The following is a 27,151-nucleotide window of genomic DNA, read 5'->3' on the forward strand; positions in this document are numbered from 1 at the left end:
TTGTCATTATCATGGAAGCCTAGCAGGTTGTTCATCACTGGGTTGGACCTTAGATTTTGCTGATTGAAATTTGGATTACCTACATTAGGATTCTGGGACCATGAGAAATTCGGGTGATTCCTCCAACCTGGGTTATATGTGGGTGCATAAGGATTGTTCAATGGTCCTTGATAGGTGGCATTCACCTGTGCACACTCATTCGAGTAGGAACATTCTTCTAAGACATGGTCTGGTGCATTGCACCCTTTACACATGGGTGCAGATATTTGATTTACATTGGCTGGTCTCTGTAATTCTAAGGCTTCCAATCTACGTGTTAAGGTTGCAATCTTGGCCTCTGATGCTAGGGTTGGTTGAATTTGATGCATTCCTCCTCTTGAAGGTGTAGCTTTATCAGGTTCCCTAGTTGTTTCCCACTGTAAATTTTTCTCGGCTAGGTCTTCTAAGAATTGCCAAGCTTCAGTAGTTTCTTTGTCCATAAATTGGCCTTGGCACATGGACTCTAGCATGGTTCTTGAGTTTGAATCTAACCCCTCATAGATGATCTGGCATAGTCTCCAAGTTTCTATTCCATGGTGTGGGCATTGGGTTAAAAGATTCTTGAAACGATCAAAGTACTTCCAAAATGATTCACCAGCTAGTTGGTAAAATTGATTTATTTCATTCCTAATCCTAGCTGTTTTATGATAGGAAAAATACTTTTTTAAAAATGTTCTCACAAAGCCCTCCCAGGTAGTGACAGAATAGTTTGGCAGACTATAAAGCCACTTCTTAGCATTGTCCTTAAGGGCAAAGTTGATTAATCTAAATTTGACCTCATCCTCTGTTAATTGCAGTTTCATGGTTGCACATACCTCCTCAAATTCTCTAATAAATATATAAGCATCCTCTAATCCTGTGAATTTTGGAAGCATATTTATGATTTGAGGTTTGATTTCAAAATTGTTAGCTGTGGGTTGTGGCAACCTGATACAAGATGGTTGGATGGAGCCAACTGGATAACACAAATCCTTAAGGGTCATGGGTTGGATTGGTTCAGCCATTGGAACAACAGGAATTGACTCAATTCTAACTAGACGACCCGACACTCTTCTCCACACACGAGGTGTACGGTTCTCGATGTTTATACAATTTTTTTTTTTTTCAAACAAGTGAAACAATAAATTAAACTCAATCTATCCTAGGGTTAACCTAAATCTAGACAGCTCCTAACTTGTTCCAAGATGACCCTTCAAGCCTTCCAAGTGGAGATTGATCAACTAGTTAGCCAGGTAAGTATAAGAGATGGGAGGTTCACTCATCGTTGCCTTTCTAGACACCAAACGAGTTGGCCAGGCCAGCAACTGAACCAATTTAACAAACCACCCTCAGGGACTTGCCTAGACACCAACTAATCAAACAACTCAAACTTGGTAGAACTCTTAGGGTTCCTTGTCCTATTGAGCTCGAATTCCTTAAGGTTGACGTCTAATTGATTTTAAGATTAAAAGTCTAGGTAATGCAATATGATGGAGATGGTTTTTGGGCTAAGGAAGGGTAATGAAATCCCCACCTTATCTTGTTAATGGGTTGATGCCCTTAGATTAATTATGAAAATACAAATGCAAATAAACAAGATGACCAAGAATGTAAAAGATTTTAATTTAGAAATTTTTTTTTTTAATTTTGATATTTTACTTCACGATTATGAAATGTCTTTTATTTTGTTTTTTTTTTTTTTTTTTTGATTAAGTAAATTCAAATGATTAGGTCTAAAGGAAAAGTAATTAACTAAAAATAATAAAAGAGAAATTAGAAGCGTACCTGAGTTTTTCAGCAATCACCAACTAAATATAGAAACCTAAAAGAAAAAGAAAGAGAGTTATAAAGCATGAAGAACAAATATTTGAAAATAATTTAAAACGCCAAATCCCCGGCAACGGCGCCAAAAAACTTGATGTGCAAATCTTAAAATTTGTAAATAAAACCGCAAGCGCACGGTGTGCAGAGTAGCACGACCAGCGAGTACGGGTCGATCCCACAGAGACTTGGTTTAAAAACGATTTTCAAATCTATGCTCAAGCGAGCTTTAACAAAAATCGAAAGTCGAAAGTTGTTTGCTAAAGACAATAAGACTAAGGATCTAGGATTTTTGAATCCACTAGATCTAGATTAGGGAATTCTACCTAGAATTTTTCTTATTGATCCTAACGACTACTCCTCTTGTCTTTCTCAAGCATAGATTATGAAGGGACTAAGGCCCAATGATAACCCATCAAGATTCTTTACAGGGGAGTAGTAACTAGGATCCCTTAGGATTTTCTCCTCCTATGCACTGAATCAAGCATGAACTATGAAGGGACTCTGACCCAACTGTAGTTCATCAAAAATTCTTGGCAAAAGAGGAAGAAAAAGAAACCCTAAGAAAAAAAAATAACCCTATGTAAAATCCCTACTCATGATCTAGCTTCATCGCAAACCCTAGAAGGGATGCTTAGCTAGACATGATCTAAATCTACTTGCAAAATTTAAATGCAGAAAAATAAACTACCCTAATTTCATAAATTAAACTATCCTAATTGCATAAATTTAACTGCATAATTTAAACTAACCTAATTGCATAAAATTAAATTGCATAAATTAAACTATCCTAATTGCAAGAAAAATAAATTGCATAATGTAAAGAGATGAAATTATATAAAAATAAGATTTTATATAAAAAAAAATTTATTACAAAAACCTCAAAGCTCGAGGCTTGAGAAGAGAGCTAAAAACCCCACTATCTAGGGTTACAAGCTTGATCGGAAGGAAGAATACATAAAACAAAGGCCTTTGGGGGCTTTTTATAGGCATTTGGGGGTTATAAAGTTTTCAAAACTTTAGATGTGGGACTAAGAGATTTTAGAGGGTTGTTAGGGGGGTTTATGGTGTGCCGATGGGTCCATGGTCCATGCGCCTGTTGCTGTGGACCAGGCGGCTAACCAGATCACCAAATTAGTTGATTTTTGATCAATTTTGATCTGATTTGACTCGGATTTGACCCAATTGAGTCTTCTTTCTTCATTCTTCAATTTCTGGATCAATTTAACTCCGTTTTGCATAAAATTTGCGCCGTTGGAATCCTCTTTCCTTGTTCTTTCTATTGATGATCTCTTCTTCTGCAAAATATAATAACAAGTATCAATTTCTTAATAAAGTTAGATAATTTAGATATTAATTGATACTTTTTATGTCAATTTGTGACATAAATCAGAGATCTTAGTATCGGGGGGTTTGAAATTGATTGATGGCATATTTCTTAATCATTTGCTTAATCATTATTTCTCCCTGCAATTGACCCATTTCACCTCAAATCAAAATGTTGACTTTACTATCATTAAATATTCTTTTTTAGAATATTAGTTAAAAGGATGCACATAGTTAGACATATCTTTATTAAAGATGGTTATGTCCAGTACCCACTAGAATGATCATATGTTCCATTTGATACTAGATTTATTGCCATGTGTTATCTTTTGATTGATCATTCTCTGTTCAAGAGCATAAATGATCTAGGGTCTTGAATCTCTAGGCTTTATTGGTAATGAGATGTAATATGTCATTCTTTGCCAATTTATGTGTTTATTTTAATGGGCACATCATGTAAACATCAAAGCCAGCATTTTTTTTAACACCATATGTAGCCCCATGTGTCTTCACCGGCACTTTCATTTATTTTTAGGATGAATAGAAGTCTAAATCTTGAGATCAAAACTAGCTTAGTTTGGACCTTAGTATGATATAGAGATTATCATAAATGTATAATATTTAAATAAAGTTGAGATGGAATTTTCACTTGCTAAAAGTATAGCGAAGCAACATTTTGCTAGATCTAATGTTTTAATATAATCTTGAGTCACTCGCTTGTATTAAATTTTATTACCACCATTCATACTTTGTTATATATAGTATTAAATGATATTTTAATTAAGTGGTATCAAAAGGGCATTCTATATGGAATTAGATAAATATTAAAACAATATTTTTTCCAAAGTAATAATTTTCTTGGCAAAGCGTATAGGTTATACTTGGATTATAAGGTTGTGAAAGAATTCTATTAGTATAGAAGTTAAATATTGTTTGCCAAACTTTTTGTTATCTAGAAAAATGTGTGATATTATTACAATATTGACTTAGTTTTTGAACTAGTTATGCACTAACTTGAGATTTCTATATATATATATATATATATATATATATATATATATATATATATATATATATATATATATATATATATATATATATATATATATATATATATATATATATTTATATATATCATTACATATGCATCACTCTGATTGTTTAAACTAAATCAACTTCTCTATCAATGGGTGCTCAACCAATCTAATCTATATTCAATCCATTCTTTAGAATTAAAAACTAAACCAAACCTAATTTTCTGACTAATCTGAACCATAATTCATGTAGTTTTTAATTTAACCTATTCATATATCTAAACGTTTTAACTTAATTAACCCAAGCATACTCTATATTCCATGAAATATAGACTTCCTGGTATTGACTTGCTTTAAAATTTAAATCTTGTTTGAAAACAACGTAGCTCGTTCAACGTAACCTAACCTGATCATGTATTCTAGACTAGGATTGAGTTTAAATTTAGTTCAACTGATAGATGGTTCAAATATATCTGTATTTTATGCATGTATGTGGAAAGGAATGGATGGTTCAAATTAAGATGGGACATTGCATCGGTTTGGTTAGGCTAAACATCAAGTGAGGAGATATTTAAGTTTCAATAGAACATATGGTAATTTATCTTATTTTTATTAATTTAAATAAATAGTAAATATTAGATTAGATGAGTTTGATCATGAGAAATGTGTATCTTTTTTTTCTTAATTTTTAAATAAGTTTTTAGAAGGGGTGATTTTGCAGTCCTATTCATTTATTTTAGGGGTTGGACTTGGTAATGGGTCCATCAAACTATGCATCATCTTGAACATATGTTGGTGTTGGGTTTTGGTAGATGAAGTGCATGCAGAAATTTCAAGATATTTTTGAAAACGACTGTGGAAGTGTAGATTAAAACACATTTTAATATAGCATGCAAAGATCAAATCTAATCACCTACGGATCTAATTTATATCATGAATAACAAGATGAGAACATGCATTTGATTTTAAAAGAGTAAAACTAAAAATAAATCGATGATCGAATAACCTATCTAAAGCGCTGGACTCCTTCTTCAGATCAGATCTGAAGATGTTTGTAGGTTCTGTCGAAGCCGTACGTGCGTCCAGTCTCTACAGGTATCCACACAGGACTGAAGTAGATCGAAGCATCCGAGACCACCGAAGTGCTAGCTCGCTTACAGATCTCGCTCCTTCAGGTTCAGATCAGATTTTCTTCTTCGACTATCGTAAAAAAAGGCTCACGGATCAACATGCGAATACCTTTCACACTGAATCGGAGGATCCGAAAGATGACAGGAGAACTCATTTCTCCCTTTCTTCCTTTTTCTCTGTCATTGATCTCTCTCTTTTCTCTCTAGGGTGGCCGACCAGGAGGAGATGGGTGTGTGGATTAAGGTGGAAGCAAGAGAAAGTGGGGCGGCAACACAAGATGGATGGATAATCTCCAATTGATCTACACACCCAAGACCCATGTCCTTTTATAGTTGGCGGCCAAAAGGGTTAGGATAGAGTTTGGATGAACTTGGATTCTTATATGATAACAGTTATGTTCAAAACAAACCTAATCCTATCCCGATCAGAGAGAAGATAGAGCTAATCAACAAGGGATAAAGCTCATCAACAAGGGGGTGCCAATTTGAATTTGCACCCCCTCTATTCCTCACCTTCTTGTCACACATGGGGTGGATGCCAATCTGAATTGGCACCCCCATTATGGCATAGAGAAAGGGAGAGAGTCTTAGTCTATTGGGGCTCTATGGTTTGGGTTCAAGTTCTGATCAATTTGAATCCAATTTGAAACCGATTCGAGCCCAAGCTAATCTAGATTCAATTCTAATCCAATTAGGATTCAACCTTAAAACCATATGCCCAATTAGACTCAATTAGGTCAAGTCCAAACTAATTAAATCAAATTTAATTAATTAAAACTTGATTTTCAACTTGATCTCATCAAATTAGCTTGCAACATTTGCAATTAGGTCCTCCTAACTAACAATTAGTTGATCCGGTACTTGTAACTTTGACAAGTTGATCCAAATTATCAATCTCATCGATAATTTAATCACGATCCAATATTTGATCTGATCAAATCTCTTTTGTATATGACCCTATAAGTTCTGTTTTGTCTGAAAGTGAGATATACCATGATCTTCATTATAATATCATCAAAATACCTTTTGATAGGTTGGAACACTTCCGACTCTAATCCATGAGGATCGTCAATCCAGAACAATCTTAACAAGCATTTACCATCCACTAGTGACGTCAGCAGTATGTGGTAGCAACTCAGTAGAATAGAATAAATAGAATATCTATGTGTAATTACCGTATGATTCAGTTTCTCTATCCTGAATCCTGACAGAATGGAGATTATGGAACCTCGTTAAGCCTCATCATTCATAATATAAAAAATTCGATTAGCTCAAGTTCAAATCGTGATACCAATGAAAACTCTTTTTCATTTATCATCTTGCTATAGTCATGGACTTAAGAACTCAGCTTCTCAAACTCTATAGGACTACTCTTTATCTACTAAGGTCGATAGATCCTTTTTAAGTGCGTATCCTACTTCTACAGTGAACCTACTGCAGCTAACATTCACTACGAGGATGCATATGGGTAGGACATATTAATGCGTCGTCAAATTACAGCAATCTCATTGTGAGCAGTCAAGGCACCGCAGGTCAAGGAACCACTCACACCACTATAGCATTAAGAAGATTATTGATGAGTGAGTAGCTATCCATGTGATCTTTTATTTGGTCATGCTCAGTACCGATATTCTCTAACAACTATCCGCACTCTCGCTCAGTGTCCTCACACTATACACTAGAAATTTGTCTATCCCCAAGGAAGCGATTCGTGCACCGATCTAATCGGATCGTTCATCGTCCCTATGATAATTCATCGATCAGAAGCAATTTAGAAATTAATTATATATGTTTCTAATTCTCAATATTTGAGAATATGTATTTTTAAGTCATTAATTTTTAGGATAATTTTTGAACATATTAGACAAGAATGAAAAGAAAAATACTCTTTATTAATTATCAAAAATATTTAAGTATAAAAATATATCCTAGAATTATAACAATGTGTCAGTCATATTGACTTTTCAGAACATACGTCTAACAGTTGGTTCTTTCCACCTATTATAATATATAAATTAGAATTTTCTTATAATAACTACTATTTGAATATTTTATCAAATAAATAACATATCTAATCTTTGTTAAGATTGCACTCAAGCAAGCTTATCTTTTTCTTTGCACAATACCTTCCCCTTCCGCTTCTATTATTATTGCCTTTTCTCCTCTCTCCCCTTTTAACCCAGAAAAGGAAAAAGTTTGGAGTGGTTCATCGAAGAGCCCATCAAGCCAGAGTCAAGACAGACCGGTCTTGGAACGTAGGGAGAAAGTCGATAAAGCTCTTTCCTGGCCACACTGATATTTTCCAGAGAACCAATATATGCACACCTCCTTTCTTCACATATACACTCCACCATTGCCCCATCGTCCTCCCAAAAACTTCTAGAGGAGAGAGAGATGAGAGTGTAGGTCTATCACAAAAGGAAAGTTCATTTATATAAATCCACTCCAGCGGCAAATCTTTAAAAGGCAGGGGGAGAAACGTCTTTAAAATAAAGAATCCGGTTGTTTGGCGCTTCCTTGCTGTCGCTCGACGCGCCCGACCGGCTCAAAAGCCGGGGTGATTTAAGCCGGCATCAATTCCACTGCATGCCCAGTTTCACAGTTCATCGAACGAACAAAGTATTCTTGGCCGCGTATCAGAATCCAATGGGACCCACTGGATGTCCCAGGATTTAGCCGGTAAAATTTTGGGATAGGTTCGGTGGATACGGCTCCCTGGAGGGTGATTTCGGGATTTGGAAGATAGTCTCGGGGTTTTTAAACCGGTCACCCGAGGGGAGAGTATTTTGGGCGTGACCCCCGGTTCGATTACCCCTAGCCGTGATTCTGCCTTCTTCGGTGTTAGAGATCTGTCGCTCCACCGTCTCTTTTTTTTGGAGGGAAGTCTCGCGCTGCATCGTCTCCCCGTTCTCTAGCTTCGAGAGCTGCAAGAAGGGCATCAAGATTTCGAGTTTCGATCAGGTTCGATCACAACTTCCTCTTCTTTCTTCTTGCCCGAACTCCTTTTCCTCTTCTTGTCCGTCCCTTTTGATCAGATCGTGTTTCGTTAATCTTTCTGCTTCCACAGTTGTTTTCTATGGTATTTGATGCTGTTTGTTTGATTTTTTAGGAATATATATTAATTTTTTGATCGTCTAGTGGAGTATCATCGCGATAGGTTTGGATATGTTTGCTTTCTTTCGTTTTTTGATCGTGTTTTTATGTCGCGTAACAAATAAGTATAGTTTAGGGTTTAATCGTTATTGATAGGATGATTTATCAGTCTCGATTCCTTTGGTAAGATCAAAATTTCTTCTTTCTTGTTGCCCTTGTGCTTCTTTCAATTTCTTTAGTTTAAGAAACACTGGAGTTGAATCACATTTTGTTGCTGGAGGCTAAAACTGCACACAGCTCTACAGTCTCGTACATGCGCGAAAAAGGGTTTCGGTGATCGTCCTTTCCATTTGTATGCTTGTCACTTAATTCACCCTGAAATGCTATAATTTTTCGTATATTGCTGAATTTTGGTCCCATTCTTTCCATTTCTATTCACTTTGAAATGTGAATAATTCTTTGTTGATTGCTGAAAATTAGGTCTTGACAGAGTGCAGCTTCTTATTTCTCTTGTTTAGATAGGTATTTGTATGTGAGTGGATTTTGATGGATTTCATGTTGGGTTTATATGAGCTGATGTATGGAGGACTACCCACATTATGGTGGATCTTCTTGCAAATGTGGAAGGATGGGAGTCAGGTCCAAGAAGTTCTTTTATATTAAAGCTTTTTGGATGTTTCTTGTTGGTGAATTCGTACAAATAACTCTTCCTGCTTAGTTATTGGTCTATTTGAAACTTTCGGAAGATCATATTCAAATTATACTAGTTAGTCATTTGTAGGAAGAATTTTAAGTTGTGTTCTGTTTCTTAAATATTATTCTTTGTTTGTCATCGTACATGGTCTACATGTTCTTCCCCCTGTTTTTCTCAATTTTTCCTCTATTGACCGTTGGCAGCTTACAATCTTTCGTGTACTCATTGATGTTATACTTGTTTGCAGTTGATTGGCTGTTTTTAATTGTGTTGCTGTTTCTTTCTTTACAGGAATTTCTTGCCAGCTTGCACTAACCAATTCTGCATTCTTGGCACAGATTCTTGTTGGGGAGAGCAATTGTGCATGGCTCATGATGTTCAAGCTGATTCTTTGGATGCCATATAAATGAAGAATTCTTAGAATTTAGATTTTGATTTAAAATTGGTGGTACAATGAACAGACCAAATACTCGCAACAAAAATAAGAGACAAAAGACTGAAGATAACAATGATCCTTCTTCTGAGATCCTGAGGTTTTTGGTTTCCTCTTCTACGTGCTGATTGCAATAATTATCTGTGATTGACTTTTCCCTTGCTAATGTTTTACCTCCTTTTCCCAGGAAAATTCATTTAACTGGTGAAATCTCAAAAGGTGATATACGCCAGCTTTATTTGATATGGAAGCCCAAATGTCATGGCTGCCGTGGAAACTCAAAAGATTCTCCTAATTGTTTTTGTGGGCTCATACCACCCCCTAATGGAGCTAGGAAGACTGGTTTATGGCAGAAGATGCCAGATATTATTCATTCTCTTGGTCCAAATCCTTGCAAGGACCTTCGTCCGTCGATGGATACACCTGCAGGGTTGACTAATTTAGGAGCAACCTGCTATGCTAACAGTATACTTCAGTGCCTTTATATGAATACTTCTTTCAGGGCTGGCATATTCTCTGTTGAGTCGGACCTTTTAAAGCAGCATCCTGTTCTGGATCAGCTTGCACGATTGTTTGCACAATTGCACTCAAGCAAGATGGCTTTTATCGACTCAGCTCCTTTCATTAAAACTTTGGAGCTGGACAATGGTGTTCAGCAGGATAGCCATGAATTCCTTACATTATTTCTCTCTTTGCTGGAACGCTCTTTAAGTCTTTCAAAGGTTCCCAATGCCAAAACTGTTGTGCAAGATCTGTTTCGTGGAACTGTATCACATGTTACACGGTAAGAAATGCACTTTTAAGTGAACCCTGGTATTGCAGTTATGGTCCGGACTTTCTACAATGTATCATCCCATGTTCTTTTTCATATATATAGTGGAGAGCCCCTTGAGTTGTCTAAGTCTTGAAGATCTTCAGTTCATATCTTCTCATTTGACCTATCTACTCTTTTCTTTCTTGTGTTGTTAGCTACAATTTCAGTTGTGCGATATTGTGAACAAATTTAATTCTGTGCAATTTTCAGTTTGCTCACTGTTAGCTTGGATTATGTAGCTACTAATACCATAGTCCATCGATCACCCATCTGCATAAACTTTATAAACTGTACATGCAAATATTGTTCGTACATCAGGTTGAGAAAAGGGGAAAAATGTCAAAAAAAGGCATTGGTGTCTTGCTAGTAAATTTGCTGGCATGGTTGGTTGGGTACCTTAGCCAAGAGTCAAAGCTGTATCCAATGATATTCTTGTAGGTTGATTGGCATTATTTTTAGCCCCTCATAACTCACTGCCTTTATGCTAAATGTATATTTTAGAATTTCATTTCATGCCAGTATGCCACTGCTTGTTACTGATGTTATAATGTTTTGACATGAACCTTCACCTTCGCTAATTTTTTCCTGGTTCTTCTTTTTCAAAATCATTATTGAATTTGTAAAATAGCTTGCTGGTGTGGTTCTTTTGGGGAGCATAAGCAATTGCTGCATAGCTATTACTTTTGGTTAATGTGTTCAATTATTAAGCTGGAAGAAGTTTGCACTTGATGATTTGATTTTGAACTCTGAATTAATTTCATCTATGATAGTAGGGAAGAAGGGAGAGATGAAATTTGAAGAATTCATATTTCAGAATCTATGGTCAAGTTTATTGCCCCTTTTCTTATCTACTAAAACTAAAACTGGAATATCAGGCAGAACCTTTAACTTGTTCTATGATTGTAATATTCTTTTCATTGGATAAAATCAGAGGTGGTATGCAAGGGGGTGATAAAATTTTAAAAAATTGTATCTGTCTATATCATACTAGAAATGACATGTTGGATGCACACATATTGGTTGTAAATTAAAATTTTTTATCTATTTGAAAAATATAAGTTTTTAAGATGTGCATGGACAGTTGTGATCTGATGATGATTTTTGTTTATTTTGGAAAGTACATCAGAGGATAAGAATAATTAAGATGCTGTGTAACACCTGATATGCATGGAGACTTGAGAAAGTTATATGTGGTAGCCATATGTGCAAAGATTCTTATCAGATCTTTATAGATTACTCTAAGATATTAGAAGGCACTCATTAAATTTTCAAATGACAGCTATACTCGTTGTAGAGATTTATGTTATCTTCTTGGAATTCTAAAAGATATGCACATGTGCACAATAAAAAAGGTGTGGCAACATGAGTATCTGGGCTTCAAAGAAAAATCTGGTCACAAAACTTTCTCTCATTCTCATAGTAGAGAAGATTGATAGAAGGGATACCTCAAAATTTTGAAATGGCAGCTGTATTTATGGTAGAGATTTACCTTCTCTTCTTGGAATTCTAAAATACACGGGCATGGTAGGAATAAAAAAAATCCAGCAATAAAGTGGTATTTGGGTTACAAAGAAAAGTCTGGTCACGAAACTATCATTTTAATAGTAGAGATGTATTGAAGGCTGCTCTTATGGTTCTTGCATACATGTTCATATGCAGTTCTCGGAGACACACATACAGATGCATCATCTGATAGAAAGTTGGCATGCATCATCCATGCAAACATATTCTTGTTGCCGTGTAGGTATATTGGTGTATGTTGTCTCATTTTGTTCATTGACATTTACAGTTGTTCTTTAGGCATATCTAACTATTTGTTTCTTAGTTCTTAATATCATCTAAATCAAGCTTCGCAATCTTGGTATTGGATATCATATTGGTTTGGTACCAGGTTGGTATGCTATGGTATCATGTCATACTGATGCTTGGTATGCAAAAGCATATTGGTACAGTACCAATTCACTATTTTTTGTTTTTGTTTTTTTTTTTTTTAAATTTTTGGTTGTTATGAATATTTTAAGATTTAGGGACCTCGGAATTGTGATTTTAAGAGTTGTTTTGATTTTATTTTATTTCATATTGGTTCTTGGTGCTATGTATTTTTTTTAGCCCATTGGTATGTCTTAATCAGCACTTATTTTTAAAATTTATTTGAATATGGGTTTATAATTGGGAAGCCATAATCATGCTTAAATTTGAACAAACATTGCTGCCAAAAAAAGCCAACTTGTAACATGCGCACATTCAAACATGCTAGCAATATTTTTTCTGACATTATATTTAATATAGTTTTTAAACTACAGATATATTTTTAATCTAAAAATTGCATGATGAATAAAAAATCATGATTTCTTCTTCAATGTCTAAATCATCTTTAGATCCACAGTATATCATGAAGTTAGTCCAAAATACAAAATTTTGAGATGATTTCCCCTTATTTTACCCTTTTGGCCCATTTTAGGTATAAAAAAAGGATATGATGAATGAAGAGCAGAGGGATTATACTTGATCTTCACTTGGATTCGAGTTCGAAATCACAAAAAATCCCTTCTTCCCTAATTTTTCTCACCTTTCCCTTAATGCTCTTATCAAAAAAGAGGAGAAAGGCATTGGGGTGCCTTCCCCTTCCATTTTAGTCACTGGAGGGCTCGTAATTGACTCGAACCAGGTTGTGCTGAGTGGAACTGGTGAGGATGTTCCTCTCGGTTTGGATTGGTTCACACCGAGTCTTGAACTGAACCTGCAAACTGTCTTGGTTCTGTGCTAGTTTGGTACGATATATCCCAATTTAGGCGGTTCAGTACAGTACACACCAAACCTTGGGTGGTTTTGGTCAGTTTTCCAAACCTTGATGCAAATATTCGAGGGTATGTTGTGTTGATTTTTAGTAATGTGAATCAGCAAAAAAAATTACCATATACTTTCATCTTTTTTTTTTTTTTCTTTTTGTAGTGTGACTGTAAATTACAATTCTTGTCCCCAACTTCTATTTGAATGTTTTGTTTGATATTTTAGACTAGTGATGCTATTGCATTGCAATATAAATAAATTGTCCCAATAATATTTATCTTGAAGGTGCTCAGTGTGTGGCAAAGATTCTGAAGCATCATCAAAAATGGAAGACTTCTATGAACTGGAGCTGAACATTAAGGGTTTTAATAATCTAGATGAAAGTCTAGATGATTACCTAAGCTTGGAAGAATTGCGTGGAGAAAATCAATACTTCTGTGAGTCATGTTTTATGAGAGTTGATGCTACGCGTTGTATTAAACTCCGGTCACTCCCTGCAGTGCTTAATTTCCAGCTAAAGCGTTACGTTTTCCTGCCAAAGGTTCAATTTCTCAATCTTAGGGAACTTTTTCTTCTCTTTGATATCTGAATTTTATACAAGTTGAAGGTGCCAGATAGACTGCTGGTAGTTCTCTTGGTGGTTGCACCAGAGACACGGGACTAAACCCTGCCTTCCACAATGTTGGGGAGGTTTAGGGGTTTACACTACATTGTGAACTATCAGATGCATTAGAACCTCCTTGTGAGTGGCTACTCTGATCTGTGTTTTACATGTTTTTGCCTGCAGACAACAACAAAGAAAAAGATAACTTCAGCATTTAATTTTCCTAGGCGACTAAATATGGGAAAAAGACTGTGGGACCCCTCTGAATCAGGTTTGATGTATGACCTGTCTGCCATATTGATTCACAAGGGCACTGCTGTTAACAGTGGACATTATGTTGCACATATTAAGGATGAAAGCAGCGGGCAGTGGTGGGAATTTGATGATGAGCATGTTTCTAAGTTGGGTTATCACCCCTTTGGAGAAGTCACCTCAAATTCATCTGCACCAAAGCCGAAGTTAGATTGTTCTGGGCAGGTGGAAACCGTTGCAAATGGAAACCATCTTAAAACTGACCAAACAACCGATTCAGATTTCAGCAATCCTATTCATGAGATTTTTTCTTCTACTGATGCTTATATGTTGATGTACAATCGTGTTACTGACAAGGAGACCGGCAGATATCTGAACAGAAAATGTGGGGCAAATGATATCGACATAGATGTAAAGAACTGTTCTCTTCCACCTCATTTGTCTAGTGAGATTCAAGAGTTGAATGCATCATATGCCCATGCTTGTGAAGACTACCAGCATAGAAAAGATAGGCAGGTGGCTTATATAACAGAACGTCGACAGGAAGTAAAATCAGTTCTTTCAGAAGCTCCTGTTGACCCACTTGAAGATTCATATTTTTGGGTTTCAACAGAATGGCTTCGCCAGTGGGCAGACAATATTACTCCTCTGTAAGTTGTGATCTGCCCTGGTTTGTTTCCTTTTTCTGTATATCTGATTCTATGTTTAGATATATGAAAGTGCTTGAAATAGATGTACATCTGAATAAGTTAGGTGCTTCAAATTCAATGCATGAAGCAAAGAGTCTGTTGATATCTGGTATGAGAGGCAGAGCACATGATGTATCTATCTTTTGTTTTTTGATATGTCTTTGTGATTTTTTTTAATTTTGTTTTAAATTGTTTATAAGCTAGATAGCAGCATTACTTTGATATCCGTCAGCACAAGGGTTGGCTATTGATTCGGCTTGTTCAAATATCAGATAAGCTGAGATTGGTCCTAAATTTCAAGCTGAAATTCATTTCAGAGCAAACTTGATCAGACACATGCTCAATTAACCTTGGCCTGTTATACTTCTATGCAAAAAGTGTTATGAACATCCTATTTGATTCATGAACTTTTTCTTTTTAAACTGGATGTATATGTTGAGATGTCTTTGTGTGATGTAGGCTTTTCAAGTATTTTTCAGATGCCGACTATTATCTCATCAACAAAAGCTGATGAGCCCAAAAACAAACCTATATTGTTGAAGTTCATGTATTTTAGTCTAAGTTCTTGAAGCTTCTATAAAAGATGCCCGTCACTATACTTTCAAACGAGCCTAACATGAGTAAGGGACAGCTCGAGCTTGGCTTGAAATCCTAGATGGCTAGCTCAAGGTTGGCTTAAGATAGAAAGGTGCAGCTTAATCTCTTCTCAGTCAATATCGAGCCAACATGAGCTTGTTTCACTTAGTCTGGAAATATCAATTTGCGCTGGACATGGTTTCTCTGCTCGAAGCTTGGTTTCTAGTGGTTATAGAGGAGAATCATAACCCTAGCCATCTCCTCCTTCTTGTCTCTTCAATCTCACATGTATTGGCTTTGAAGCTCTTCTTCAAGAAGGGACCACCTGAGATGCTAAGGTCATGATGGATGGAGGCAGAACAAGAAGAATTGGCTCTCCGACCTTAGAGCTTTTAATTAAAATCTTATGGCAGAGAATCCTTCTTTTAACAGAATATAGTAATGGTTTGGAATTTATTAGTGTAAAATATAAATTGTTTTTAATTAATGAATAACTAGTAAATGATGGTGTTTCTAACCATTTTGGTGATTGTCATCTAGATGAACTTGTCTCATGAAGAAGGTTTGCCATGAGGAAGCAACAATTCTTTAGAAAAATTGAACCTCCAGCCTTATGACTTTTTTAGGATTCATTCTATACTCAACAGTCATTATGACTATAGATAATTCTCTATCAACTAAGCTATTGTTTTAGCTTTTATCGTTGGTTATTCTTATGCCTTTATTTGCAGTCTTTGAATTGTTTTCCTCAGTGTACTGGAGTTACTTTGACAGTTAGTCAGAGGCCTGTTTGTTGCTCTTATGACATGACATTTTGTTATTTTTCTACAGTTGCCTTGACAACAGCTTAATTCAATGCATACATGGAAAAGTTCCTATATCAATGGTTACATCTATGAAGCGTTTGTCAAATACTGCTTGGCAGAAGTTGCTGTCTAAAGTAAGTAATTATGCTGATAGATACATGTGGTTGGCATAATTCTGTCAGATACAAAATTGTTATTTTACCTTATAGTTTCTTCTTTTTCTTTAGTGGCACTTCTGGTGTCAATGCTATACTTAATGGAGACTCTGGATGTGTATATCTGTCATGTGCTTGTTCAACTGACCTCACTGGACAAGCTTGTGAGATAGAAAAATTGATGAGCATGAGAGCTAGGAAAACTGGATAATCTAGAAACAAACAGATGGATGGCTGGTGCTTAGTTTGATGATGAGGAAAAACATCTCTAAATGCAATACTAAGAAGCGAGACATCAGACGATCATTAAACAATTGGCAGAGTCCTAATGGGGGTGCCAAATATGGAAAGTCAAACTCTTTTCATGCTATAACATATTCAAAGGTCCTGAATAACCCATGCTTATAACAGTTTAAATATTCTAGATAATGGGTCACCAGATAAGGATAGGCTGAGGGCTTGTTTGGTACCTTTTTTTTTTTTTGCCTTTTCTTTTTCTTTTTTTTTTTAAAGTAGAAACATAAAATTCAATGAAAAAAGTTGTTTGGTTGCGCGGTTTCTTTATTTTTTGATAAGTAACCGTCATTATTTCTTGAAAAAGTGGAAGTGAAAACTTTTCACTTTCACTTTTTTTAAAAGTGACTTTGGGAGGAGAGGGGGGGGGGGAGAAGTCCCTATGTGTCCCAACTCCTTCTGCCTACTATGGTCCTATTTGACTATAAGCTTTTAGAGTGTCAGAAAGTACTTTCTGGCTCTCCAAAAGTACTTTTGGATGGTATAGTGATGTTTGGTAAAAAATTAAAAAGCGTTTTGACTTTGTCAGAAGCCGAAAGGGTCTATTTGGAAAAAGCTCCATTTTGAAGCTTTCCTCAGAGGTGCTTTTTGGCAAATGTCAAAAAACTGTTTTGATTTAAATAAAATTTTTTAATGATCGAAATTTTCACTAACAAATCTTATAATTATATTTTATATCATATCATATTATATTATTATGCTATAAATATAATATAATAATAAATTAATATTATGATATATTATAAACATATAACATAATCTATTGTATTATTATTATATTATAAAAATATAATTTGATAGAACAATATTTAATAATAATATAATGTTATTATAATATAATAATATAATATAATTTATTATAATAATATAATATAATATTAGATTAGATTATAATCCATATATTATATTGCATTATATATTACAACATATATTATAATGTAATATAATATAATATAATAATATAATATTACATTATATGATAATAATATTATATAATAAAATAATATTTACATTATAAATATATAATATAATCTAATATAATATTATTATATTATAATAATACAATATAATATAATAATATTTTGATAATAATATAATATAATTATATTATAATAATATAATATAATATATTATAATCTATTATTAGATCATGACCAATATATTAGATTACATTATAAATTATATTATAATTATTAGAATAATATTATATTATATTAAAATATTATGTTACATTAAATGATAATAATATTATATAATATAATAATATTTTAATACAATAATATATAATATTATATTATATTATTCTCCACTATACAATACCATGCAATATCTTTTATTGTCATTTTATCATACCGAAAGCACTTATTTTTTTATTTTAGTTACCAAACATATGTTAAAATTTCAAAGGACTTTATAATCGTGGTTACCAAACAATAAATGATTTTTTATAAAATCTCTACTTTTCAAAAACTTTACTTTTCAAAAGCTCTACTTCCAAAAGCTTTACTGCCAACAACAAATCCAAATAGGGCCTATGTCTATATGGTTGCCTTCCCTTCCTCCAATCCCTCTCCATCTTGAACAGCAATGTCGTAGGCCTCCTCTTTGCTGGCCTCTCCCTCCTTTGCTTCCACTCCCAGGGCCTCTGCTGCAATGCCTTCTCCGGCTACTTATTGGAAGATCTTAGCAACATCCCCTCCATCTGCCCTCTCAGCCTCTCTTCCAACTCCCTCTCTTCTCCTCTCTGCCACCTGCTCCTCCCTCGACTAGCTCTCCCATGCCGAGAATTGCCTGCAAGGCGCCATCCCCTCCACGCTCTCTCTGCCCCTTCCTTCTGCACCTCAACCTCTCCAACAACCAGCTTGTTGGCTCTCCCATCCATATTGTCTCTCTCTCTCTCTGCTAGTCAACTCCAAGGCCTTGATCTCTCCCATAACTCCTCCAGGCTCGTAGCTTAGGCCATCACCATTCTCCACAACATCAAAAACCTGATCCGAGCTCCAACTGCTTCTCCAGGTTGATCCCAATCGGTGTTGGCCTCTGCCTGCACTTGACAAGCTTAGGTTTGAGTGGCAACTCCTTTGATGCTCCTCTTTCGGACTCCATCCAATGGCTCGGCTCCCCGACTTTGGTCAACTTGTCAAACAACTGGCTTTCCAGCAATCTTCCTGCCTAGATTGGCAACATGACCACCCTCCAGCACTTGGACTTGTCTAGCAACCAGTTCATTGGAAGCTGGAAATTTCTCTTTATTATGTTTATCTGACAAAAAAAAATTTGATCTAATCATATTGGAGCTAGTCCATAAAAGGTCTATTTTTGTGTAAGAAAACATGGCCAAAGCATATTTCCTGCCTTTTCCAAATGGTGTAGGTCAACTTGTTGATGGCTATGCTATTTCCTTTTCCTGTTTTTTTTTTTTAAAAAAAAATAGCGACCACCAAACATGTTTCTGTCATCAGTAATATGAAAAAATGGAAATAGAATTCCTGCTTGTAAATTTTTTAAAAGGAAAAGTGGCAACGATGCCAAATGCAGCCTGAAGTTAAACTTTTATTATTATTTTTTAATATAGAGGGAATAGTTATCAGGAGTTTGCTACTTCAGTCTTGTAATCAGATTGAAAAATATAATTTTATTGATGGAAAACCCTAGAATTTTTCTTGGCGGCAATTTTTGTATTTATTGCATTCATTGTGATTGGCCCACAGGACCCAACATTTTCTCACTTACTTTGGATGTGCTTGATACTGTAGGTACATGGAATCATGTCATTATCATGACCCTTCATAATATTAGTCCAGGTTCAATGGATATGCCAAACACTAGTGATTTTTTATCACAAGTTGACTGCTCAGCCTTTTGGAATTTCTTTTTACTTTATGTTTTGCTAATACTATATAGTTATCAGTTATCCATCATCTTGGCATGCATTATTTCTTTTGCTTGTATCTTATTTAATGGCCTTTGATTTCTTCATAACTACTTACCAGCATAGTCATTCTGGACCATATCTTGGTCATGTACTGAAAGAAAAAACCTCCATCAGCATGGTTTTTTTCAGTGGACACCTAAATCTTACGTATGATGCAACAGACTATATTTAATTGCGATATGCATGCATTGAAGCTATGGATTGATGGATCATACATGGAGCTAACTTGGAAGGCAGAGGGTGGGTGCCTACTGGTTCTGCTGGTATTGTTGTTGGAAGTTGCATTTGTTCTAAGTGATTAGGGAAGTAAAAAAGATGAATAAGTTAATATGACAGTTTGATGATAGAAGAACATAGAATATAGGGCCAGCAAGTTCGCCAGTTAGCTTTCCTGCCAGCGATATTCTCCATGTGTTGAGGGAAAGGCATCTTCACGAACGGGAGGTTCGGGATGGGGATGTGGGTGAACAAGATAAAACATATTTACAATTCCAGGGAAGGAACAAAAAAGATATGCAAAAAGTGCATTGGAGGGATTACACTTTTCTTTCGGGAGGGTGACATGGAAAACTGAAGCCAGGGTGCATGTGTAAAGAACAAAAAATAAAATCCCAATACACCAAACCAATATTAGACAGTACATGAACCATGACCATTATGGTAAAATATATTAACTACCATTCAAGGATTTAGGTCCCAGTAAGACGTCCCGCGGGACACCGGGATAGGGTACCATCCCATGTGTCAGGCTAGGGCCGTCCTGCTAGTATCCCAAAATTCCAATCCTCTGTCCCAAATGTTGGGACAAGGTGGGACGGCAGTATGTCCTGTTCCATGAAAAAATCGGGATAGTCCTGTTCCACGGGATTTAAAACCTTGTTACCATCTACCCAAAATTTCACTTTGTTCAAATGTATGCCCAGTTACTGTAGTTTGAAAGGCTAATTCTTTGGTTTCTTTTGCTTTTCAAAGACAAAATATCGTGCATGTAAATCCTCTTAATCTCTTCATCTTGTTTTTATTGATAGGGAAACAGACTCACCCCCAAAGAGTTTCTAGTGGAGCCTTTTAGTTCCTAAGACATGAATCGTTCCTTGAACAACCTCAAATCACTCATAAAAGGAACTCTGAGTGAGTGCTTTACATTATAGTTGCTGAGGTCATGAAATTTAAGAAAGACGACCTAATAGTCCAATACGTCAACTACTATGAAACACATCTTATGAGTTTTGCTATGTTGTCTATTTGCTTGCTCGTGATGGATGATCTCAGAAGTTGTTATCTACTATCTGTATATACAAAATTTATATATGTGTTACTTCTCTATAAAGGTTCACAAATATGTTAATGCGAATGGCAAACATTGAAAGGATTCAAATCTCAAGGATTGGTATCATATCAATGGCTGGCCTATGGTCTGCCGTACTATCTGGTATGGGGTGTACTGTATCGTATCAGGAGGAAATCGGTATGAAACTCAACTTCAAGACAATATAAGTATTGTACTACCCCACACTTGAGGCATACCGACCCGTATCAAAGTGTATCAACCTGTACTAAGGTGTACTGAGTTGCATATCGATCCATATTGAAGTGTATTGACCTGTATCAAGGCATATCAACATAAAACTTGAGAAACATAGTTAGAGAGATTTTTCGGTATAGGGTGAGTCCATGCCAGACTGACTATATCGTACCATATCTGTAAGGGAGCGATATGGTATCCAATACTGAGACTGGGACCTTTGGTATGATTTTTGATACAGGGGTAGCATAGGGGTGATGTGACTTGATATGCTTGGATACATACAAGGAAAAAAAAGAAAGAAAGCATAACAAACAATAAGCCTCCGTGTGACACAACATGAGCCCAGTTCCTCAATATTGACTATGGCTAGTACAATATGTACCTGCTGGTATGGAGCAGGTATGCATGAGATTTCAGCCCTTGGTGCATATACATGTGTATGCATGTATGTGTAGTTTTGGATAGGAACAAGGGCTTGACATCAATTTGAACATTAGTGTAGCATGTACATCACATGTGGTTTGGGAAACTTGAACTAGAAGTGGGGGAGACAGCCACCTAGAGATGTCGTGCTAATGTTTCAAGTAGAATAGAAGGATTCTAAAGCTACAAGTAGCGTGAAAGGTAAAAATTGATTAAAAATTGCAATTTTGATGCTCATTCTAAAAACTCTTTTTCAACCAATCCTTTTCTAACTCTATAAAATAGATAAGACATAAAAGGTTTTCAATATTCTTGATTTTTCTTTTTTGTTTTAATTATGTACCATTCTTCAAAATCTTATTATTTCCTATGTCTGCCTATTTGCCTTGTCACAACGCAGCGTTAAAAATGATGTGATAGGTTTAATTCTTCAACCTTGGTTTTCCACATGGTTCCCAAAAAATTCTTTTCATCTACTTTTAATTGAATCCGTGTTCTAAAGGTTCTATCCCTCTGACACCTTGAATAAGTTGATAAACAATTTTGTCTACAACTATTCACATCTGACATTAACAGAATCTAATCATAGTTTTGGCTATTTAATTTTTCTATAATAAAATCAACAATTTTTGGGCATGCAGAGTCCATTGCCTCTTAAGAGGACTTCATTTTGTTCAAGGTACGTCAGAATGGGGCATCCCGTATTGTACGAGTTCAGTATTGGTATGTGGTATGGGGGCATATTGACACTCGGTATTCCGAATCGGTCCCTATACTAGGTGTGCCGACACAGTAACAGGGTGGCACTGGTATGGGACCTGGTACCGAGATGGCATACCTTGATTCAGTGGATGGTTGTCCATTTTGGTGATGTTTTCATAATTTCTTTATCTGCTGAAACATTAATTTCATTAGATTCCTACAAATACTACGATACCATTGTCTATCTTCTAGAAAATAATCCCACCAATCATCCTGTATGGTCAGGAGAAAACAAACATATATTTCTTTTACTCATGTTCCTTGTTCTGATCAGCTACCTGATTAGCCTCCCTAGTCTTATGCACAATAGCGTAGTCCACCCAATTTGTACTCAGTAGTGTAGTTTCATCTATATATTCCTTTAAATACTATAGGATTCACTTTTTCCTTGCAAACTATACTTGTTTGACACCCCCTCCCTCTTCAAATCCAAGCCCTATTTGGTTTTGAATAAACCTGAATCAAGTTCACTTTTTCTTTTGTCAAATAAAGGTCCACGTTTTCTGCTTTATTCAAGTTTAATTAGCCAAACAACTTCTTGGGCACCTAAATAGCCCCAATAAGAAGGACTATTTTTGGGATCTCAAAAAAAAAAAAGAAAAGAAACTACTGAAATAGGACCTTTTGGGTACTTTTTTGGCTTTAACCAGGTTAAAACTATTCGGGTGTTCGGAGTCCAATAATTTTACCTAGTTAATGAGGAAGAAGTTTGTCTTTGAATAATTTTATTCAAATATTCTAATTAAACTCATTAAAACAAGGTTCGCCGTCTCAATACCGGACCCCATACTGGTAAAATCCTGCTGTAATGTCAGTATGTGGTTTGGTACGGTACGGTAGTGTCGGTATGCTTCGAGACGGCGTATCGGTACGAGACCGGTAGGGTACGGTACACCCCGTACCGGTTGGTATAGGGCGGTATGGTATTCCATGCATTGAAGTCATTTGGGAACCGAGGAGGGCCTTTGCTGAACTTATCTAGAGTTGGATTGATGTTCCAATTCTCAGCAAATTTTGGATTATGATTCATTTGCCTGGTTAGTGTCCTTGGTTAATTAATCACATTCCAGACCCAATCTATTTGCAGGACTATCTTAGACATGTATGACTACCATGGCACATTGTCAAACTAGAATGATGTGATTTTTATGACTTGGCACATTGTAGAAACAGGTTTCTTGTCTATCATTCCTAAGGATTTTGTGTCGTTTATTGGACTCTGGTATTTCAACTAATTCCGTCCGACACATATACATGTTACATGTACTTATGCAGAAGGTACAAGCATATGCCCATTTAGGTTTTGGTACATTGCTACGTCATATTCTTTAGGACATCTTGACATTTGGAAACTTTAATTGCATGTCCAGATGATATTGCTTGTCTTCTAGATGACAGCATTTATTAGAGGAGGTAAGATAGTTTTGTTACCAAAAGAAGTCTTGAACGGGCTACAAGCCACTTCTAATTGGAATTGCACCCTTGGTGGTGTAAATTGAATTGCTTTGGATGGAATGATAATATCATTAGTAATCATGATTATTTTCGTGCCTTTGAGTTCTGTTTTCTGCTTTTCAGCTTTATGTAGACTAGATAGATTCCTAATTGTTAAATGTTATTTCTTGTTTTTCAGGTGAATAATTAAATATTATTTTATTTATACTTTTTTTTGTCACTGTATCTTCTCTTCTTGGTGATATCCTTGTTCTCTCACATTTTCAGTATGGAGGGGGCCCAACATTAAGTGGTGATGATTACTGCATCGACTGTATTAAAGATAGGGCTAAGAATGCAGTATGTGCAAATGATTATCGAGATCGAAGAGCTTCTTTAAGGCAAGTGGCAGATGCAGCCCTCGCTGGAGATTGTCCGGATGGTGCTTCATATTATGTGTCTAAAACATGGTAAGATTCTTTGTAGGGCCTGTACTATTTATTCGATCATTTTATTTTATTCCTTTTTAATGTTCTGGATGTGCATGCTTAAGGATAGTCAACTTCTCCAGCCTTGGTATAAAGCTATTTATGGCAGGGCATCAGCTGGGTGGAGTCTGCCAAAAATATCAGCTCCCTGTCTGGAGCCCTTGTCTAGGCCTGTCTGGATTGTCTGATTTCATTGGCCCAATTTTGATCTGGTTTGTCTCAGCTTACTCTTAGTGTTGCTTCTGAAACTTTTGGCCATATTTTTAGAAGTCCAGGTCTCCGAGCCCTTGTACATAATTTCTTCTATATTGGATTGATACGTGAGTTATGTAGGCTGACTAGGTGAGTCTCACTATGACGCAGCTCCATATTTTCCAGAATCTTCCTGATAGTTATGGTATCGTGCACAAAACAACTGAAAACCAATAGATATATGAAAGACTTTTTGGCTGTACATTTAGCAATTCTTTTTTGCAGTAGGATAACCATAAAAAAAAATTAAATATCTCACCAAGTTGCTTTCTTTTTTTTTTTCATTCTTAAACTTCTATTCTGTGTTTTGCTTGTATTATGAAACTTTTGAAACAAAATCCAGAAACAGACAAATCAGAAGTCTCATTGAAGTTTCCTCTGTTGCTAACTGGTAAACAAGAATTATTACTAGGTTAACGTCCGAAGGGTGACAAACTGGATCCAGGGCTAGTGCAATTTTCTGGAGGGCTGATTTCAAATGCGATGCTTAATCTTTTGGTTTTTGAGAGTAGTTTCAAAAGGTCCAATGCTGCCCCCTTGATCTAGGGCCTTACTTATCCAAGAAGGACAAGGCCTTGAGGCCTGTAGGTGAGGTCTGTCCTCTTGCAGAAATCTGGTGTTGCTAGGTCGCGGTTAAAGTTGTCATTGGTTCATCATGATCTTTCTTTTACTTATCAGGGCATCATGCGAATGGACTGTATCATCAAGTCAAGTAATTGAATTATTTGGACAACTGGGTTAATGATAAACTTGACGATCACCTTACCTGTTGGGAAACCTCATATGATAATTGCTTACATCCAAGTGACTTTGTATGTACATGGTGGTACCTCTGCAAGGACATGCTTGGGAGACTCCAATGTTTATGCGTAAGTTAGTGGGATGATACTAGAGATTGGTCTAGACCAGCATAAGTTTTTCAATTCTTGGTTTAATGAAAGAAAATGGTGCTCTTCGATGTCAGTGCTGAATTAATTTGTATTTGCATGGCTTGCATATTTTCTGCTTTATATAATGGGTTAACCTGTCTTTCTTTTTTTCAAAAAAAGGGCACAGAAATTTTTGTTTGGGGGCATTGCAGTAGATTTCATGCCTTAGTGTTCCAGATTAGCGTTGCTCTATGGAGTTGGTCTATGTTGTGACAGGCTTCCTGGCAATGGTTCCTCAATCTGGCTATCTAAATGGACCATGCCTTAATAATTGTTGCCCCTTAGATCATTGATCGCAGTTACTAGTATAACTTCTATACATATTATAATATGTTTTATAATTTCACATTGTTTTATCCATTCCAATTCATTGTTTTGCTTATTGTAGGTTGGTGCAATGGTTGCGTAGAAAAAATGCTGATTCTCCTTGTGATGCTGATGCTGGACCTACGGCCTCTCTTAGATGCCCACATGGAAATCTTCTTCCTGAACAGGCTCCTGGAGCAAAGCGTGTGGTGGTTCCAGAAAATCTCTGGCTATTTTTCTTTGAAAGTGCTAGTACTGTGAGACCTGATGATATATTGAATTCTTCAGTCTTTCCTGCTGATTCTGAACCATGTGAAATTTGCAGTAGGGAACTGACAGAAGTTGCATGCATGGAGGATAGCCTTAGGTGGTGCTGATAATACATTTTATATTTAACTTTAACCAAAATTCAATTGCTTTCTTCTTAAAACCTTTGTTAATGTTGCAGAGAAGCCAAGCTTAAACAACGACAGAATCATGAAAAGTTAATTTTGGGGAAAAGTTTTGCACTTTATCCTGATTGCAAATACTTTTTAGTCCCTTCATCATGGCTAGTGCAGTGGAGAACTTACGTCACTGCAACCGGGAAAAATATGTCTTCTTTTGCCGAACCTCAAAATCTGGAAGTCACTATGAATTCACTTATCTGTGAGAAGGTGAATAAATGTTCTCTCCACATTTTCTCATCTTGGTTTAAGCAAGGTTCGCATGTACTGCCCCGTACTAGGTGTACCATACCGTATTGGTACTGAACCAAGGTACATGGGCATACCTAGCCTCAGCATGCTGAATCAACCCCCATACTGGGCATATTGGCACTGTCCCAGCATGATATTAGTGTGTCGTCCGGTATCAAGACGGCGAACCTCGTTCAGGGTTATATTTACAGTCTATTTAGTATATTTTGGAAACTTTGGCTGCTCTTTTACTATTTTATCTTATCTTCTATATCAACAATCTGTTTAGTACATATTTTGGAAACTTTGACTGTATATTTACATTTTTTAACCATTTTATAAGCTGGCATATTTAAAGGGAGAATTTTCTGTGACTTGACTTTCCTTTTGTAGCTGGACTCTTCAATTTACCTAGACTTTTTCTCATAGAAAGGATTTTAGGAGTTCCGGTATGAGTTATGAAGCTTTCCCTATGATCCCACTTCTCTTGTACCCCAGATCTTGTCTCGTTTATTCCTTTTCTACCTTCCCTCGACTTCTTACTGTATCTGAACTTTGTTTTAATTTTTTGACTTGCAGCTGGAATGTCTCCTTGATCCTGCACATAGAAATCATGCAATGCTGACTTCTTAACTAGAGTGCCCTGTGTAGAAAAAGGAAAGGAAAGAAAAATAAAGAAAAAGTGATTCTGAACCCTAACTGTCCTATGCCCAATGTTAACTGGCTAAGCTGAAGTCTGGAAAAATCACAGCCATCCATATCTTTTCTCACATAAACTGCACGTAGAGTCATAGAGTATTTAATGGAAGAGGCTTTGCAGATGGATTCCCTCCTTTGTTTCTGGAGTCTTTTTTTTTATAATGTAGCTGGACATTTTTTGGTTGGAAG

The 27,151-nt window shown here is 36.0% G+C and overlaps 1 protein-coding gene and 1 non-coding gene across 8 annotated transcripts in view; both read left to right on the top strand.

The window, feature by feature from the left end:
• Positions 1-567: 567 nt before the first annotated feature.
• Positions 568-674, top strand: LOC140856770 (small nucleolar RNA R71). Its single transcript, XR_012140372.1, has one exon. It is a non-coding gene; the product is annotated as a small nucleolar RNA R71 (small nucleolar RNA).
• A 7,434-nt stretch (positions 675-8,108) lies between these two features.
• The window catches only part of LOC105041802 (ubiquitin carboxyl-terminal hydrolase 26), a 39,676-nt gene continuing 20,633 nt past the window's right edge, over positions 8,109-27,151 (top strand). For 4 of the 7 annotated variants that reach the window (XM_073253900.1, XM_073253901.1, XM_073253902.1 and 1 more), the window contains exons 1-9: positions 8,111-8,290; positions 9,408-9,649; positions 9,737-10,333; positions 13,439-13,694; positions 13,941-14,659; positions 16,106-16,214; positions 23,900-24,081; positions 25,669-25,953; positions 26,035-26,242. In XM_073253900.1, coding sequence (XP_073110001.1) covers positions 9,570-9,649; positions 9,737-10,333; positions 13,439-13,694; positions 13,941-14,659; positions 16,106-16,214; positions 23,900-24,081; positions 25,669-25,953; positions 26,035-26,242 — 2,436 coding nt within the window. In that variant the 5' untranslated portion in view covers positions 8,111-8,290; positions 9,408-9,569. Of the gene's footprint in view, positions 8,291-9,407; positions 9,650-9,736; positions 10,334-13,438; positions 13,695-13,940; positions 14,660-16,105; positions 16,215-23,899; positions 24,082-25,668; positions 25,954-26,034; positions 26,243-27,151 lie in introns of those variants that run through there. The other 3 variants (XM_073253903.1, XM_010918826.3, XM_019849600.3) reach the window with 3 other exon arrangements.

Source organism: Elaeis guineensis, chromosome 3 (genome assembly GCF_000442705.2).
Source record: "Elaeis guineensis isolate ETL-2024a chromosome 3, EG11, whole genome shotgun sequence".
In the NCBI taxonomy this organism is placed as follows: domain Eukaryota; kingdom Viridiplantae; phylum Streptophyta; class Magnoliopsida; order Arecales; family Arecaceae; genus Elaeis; species Elaeis guineensis.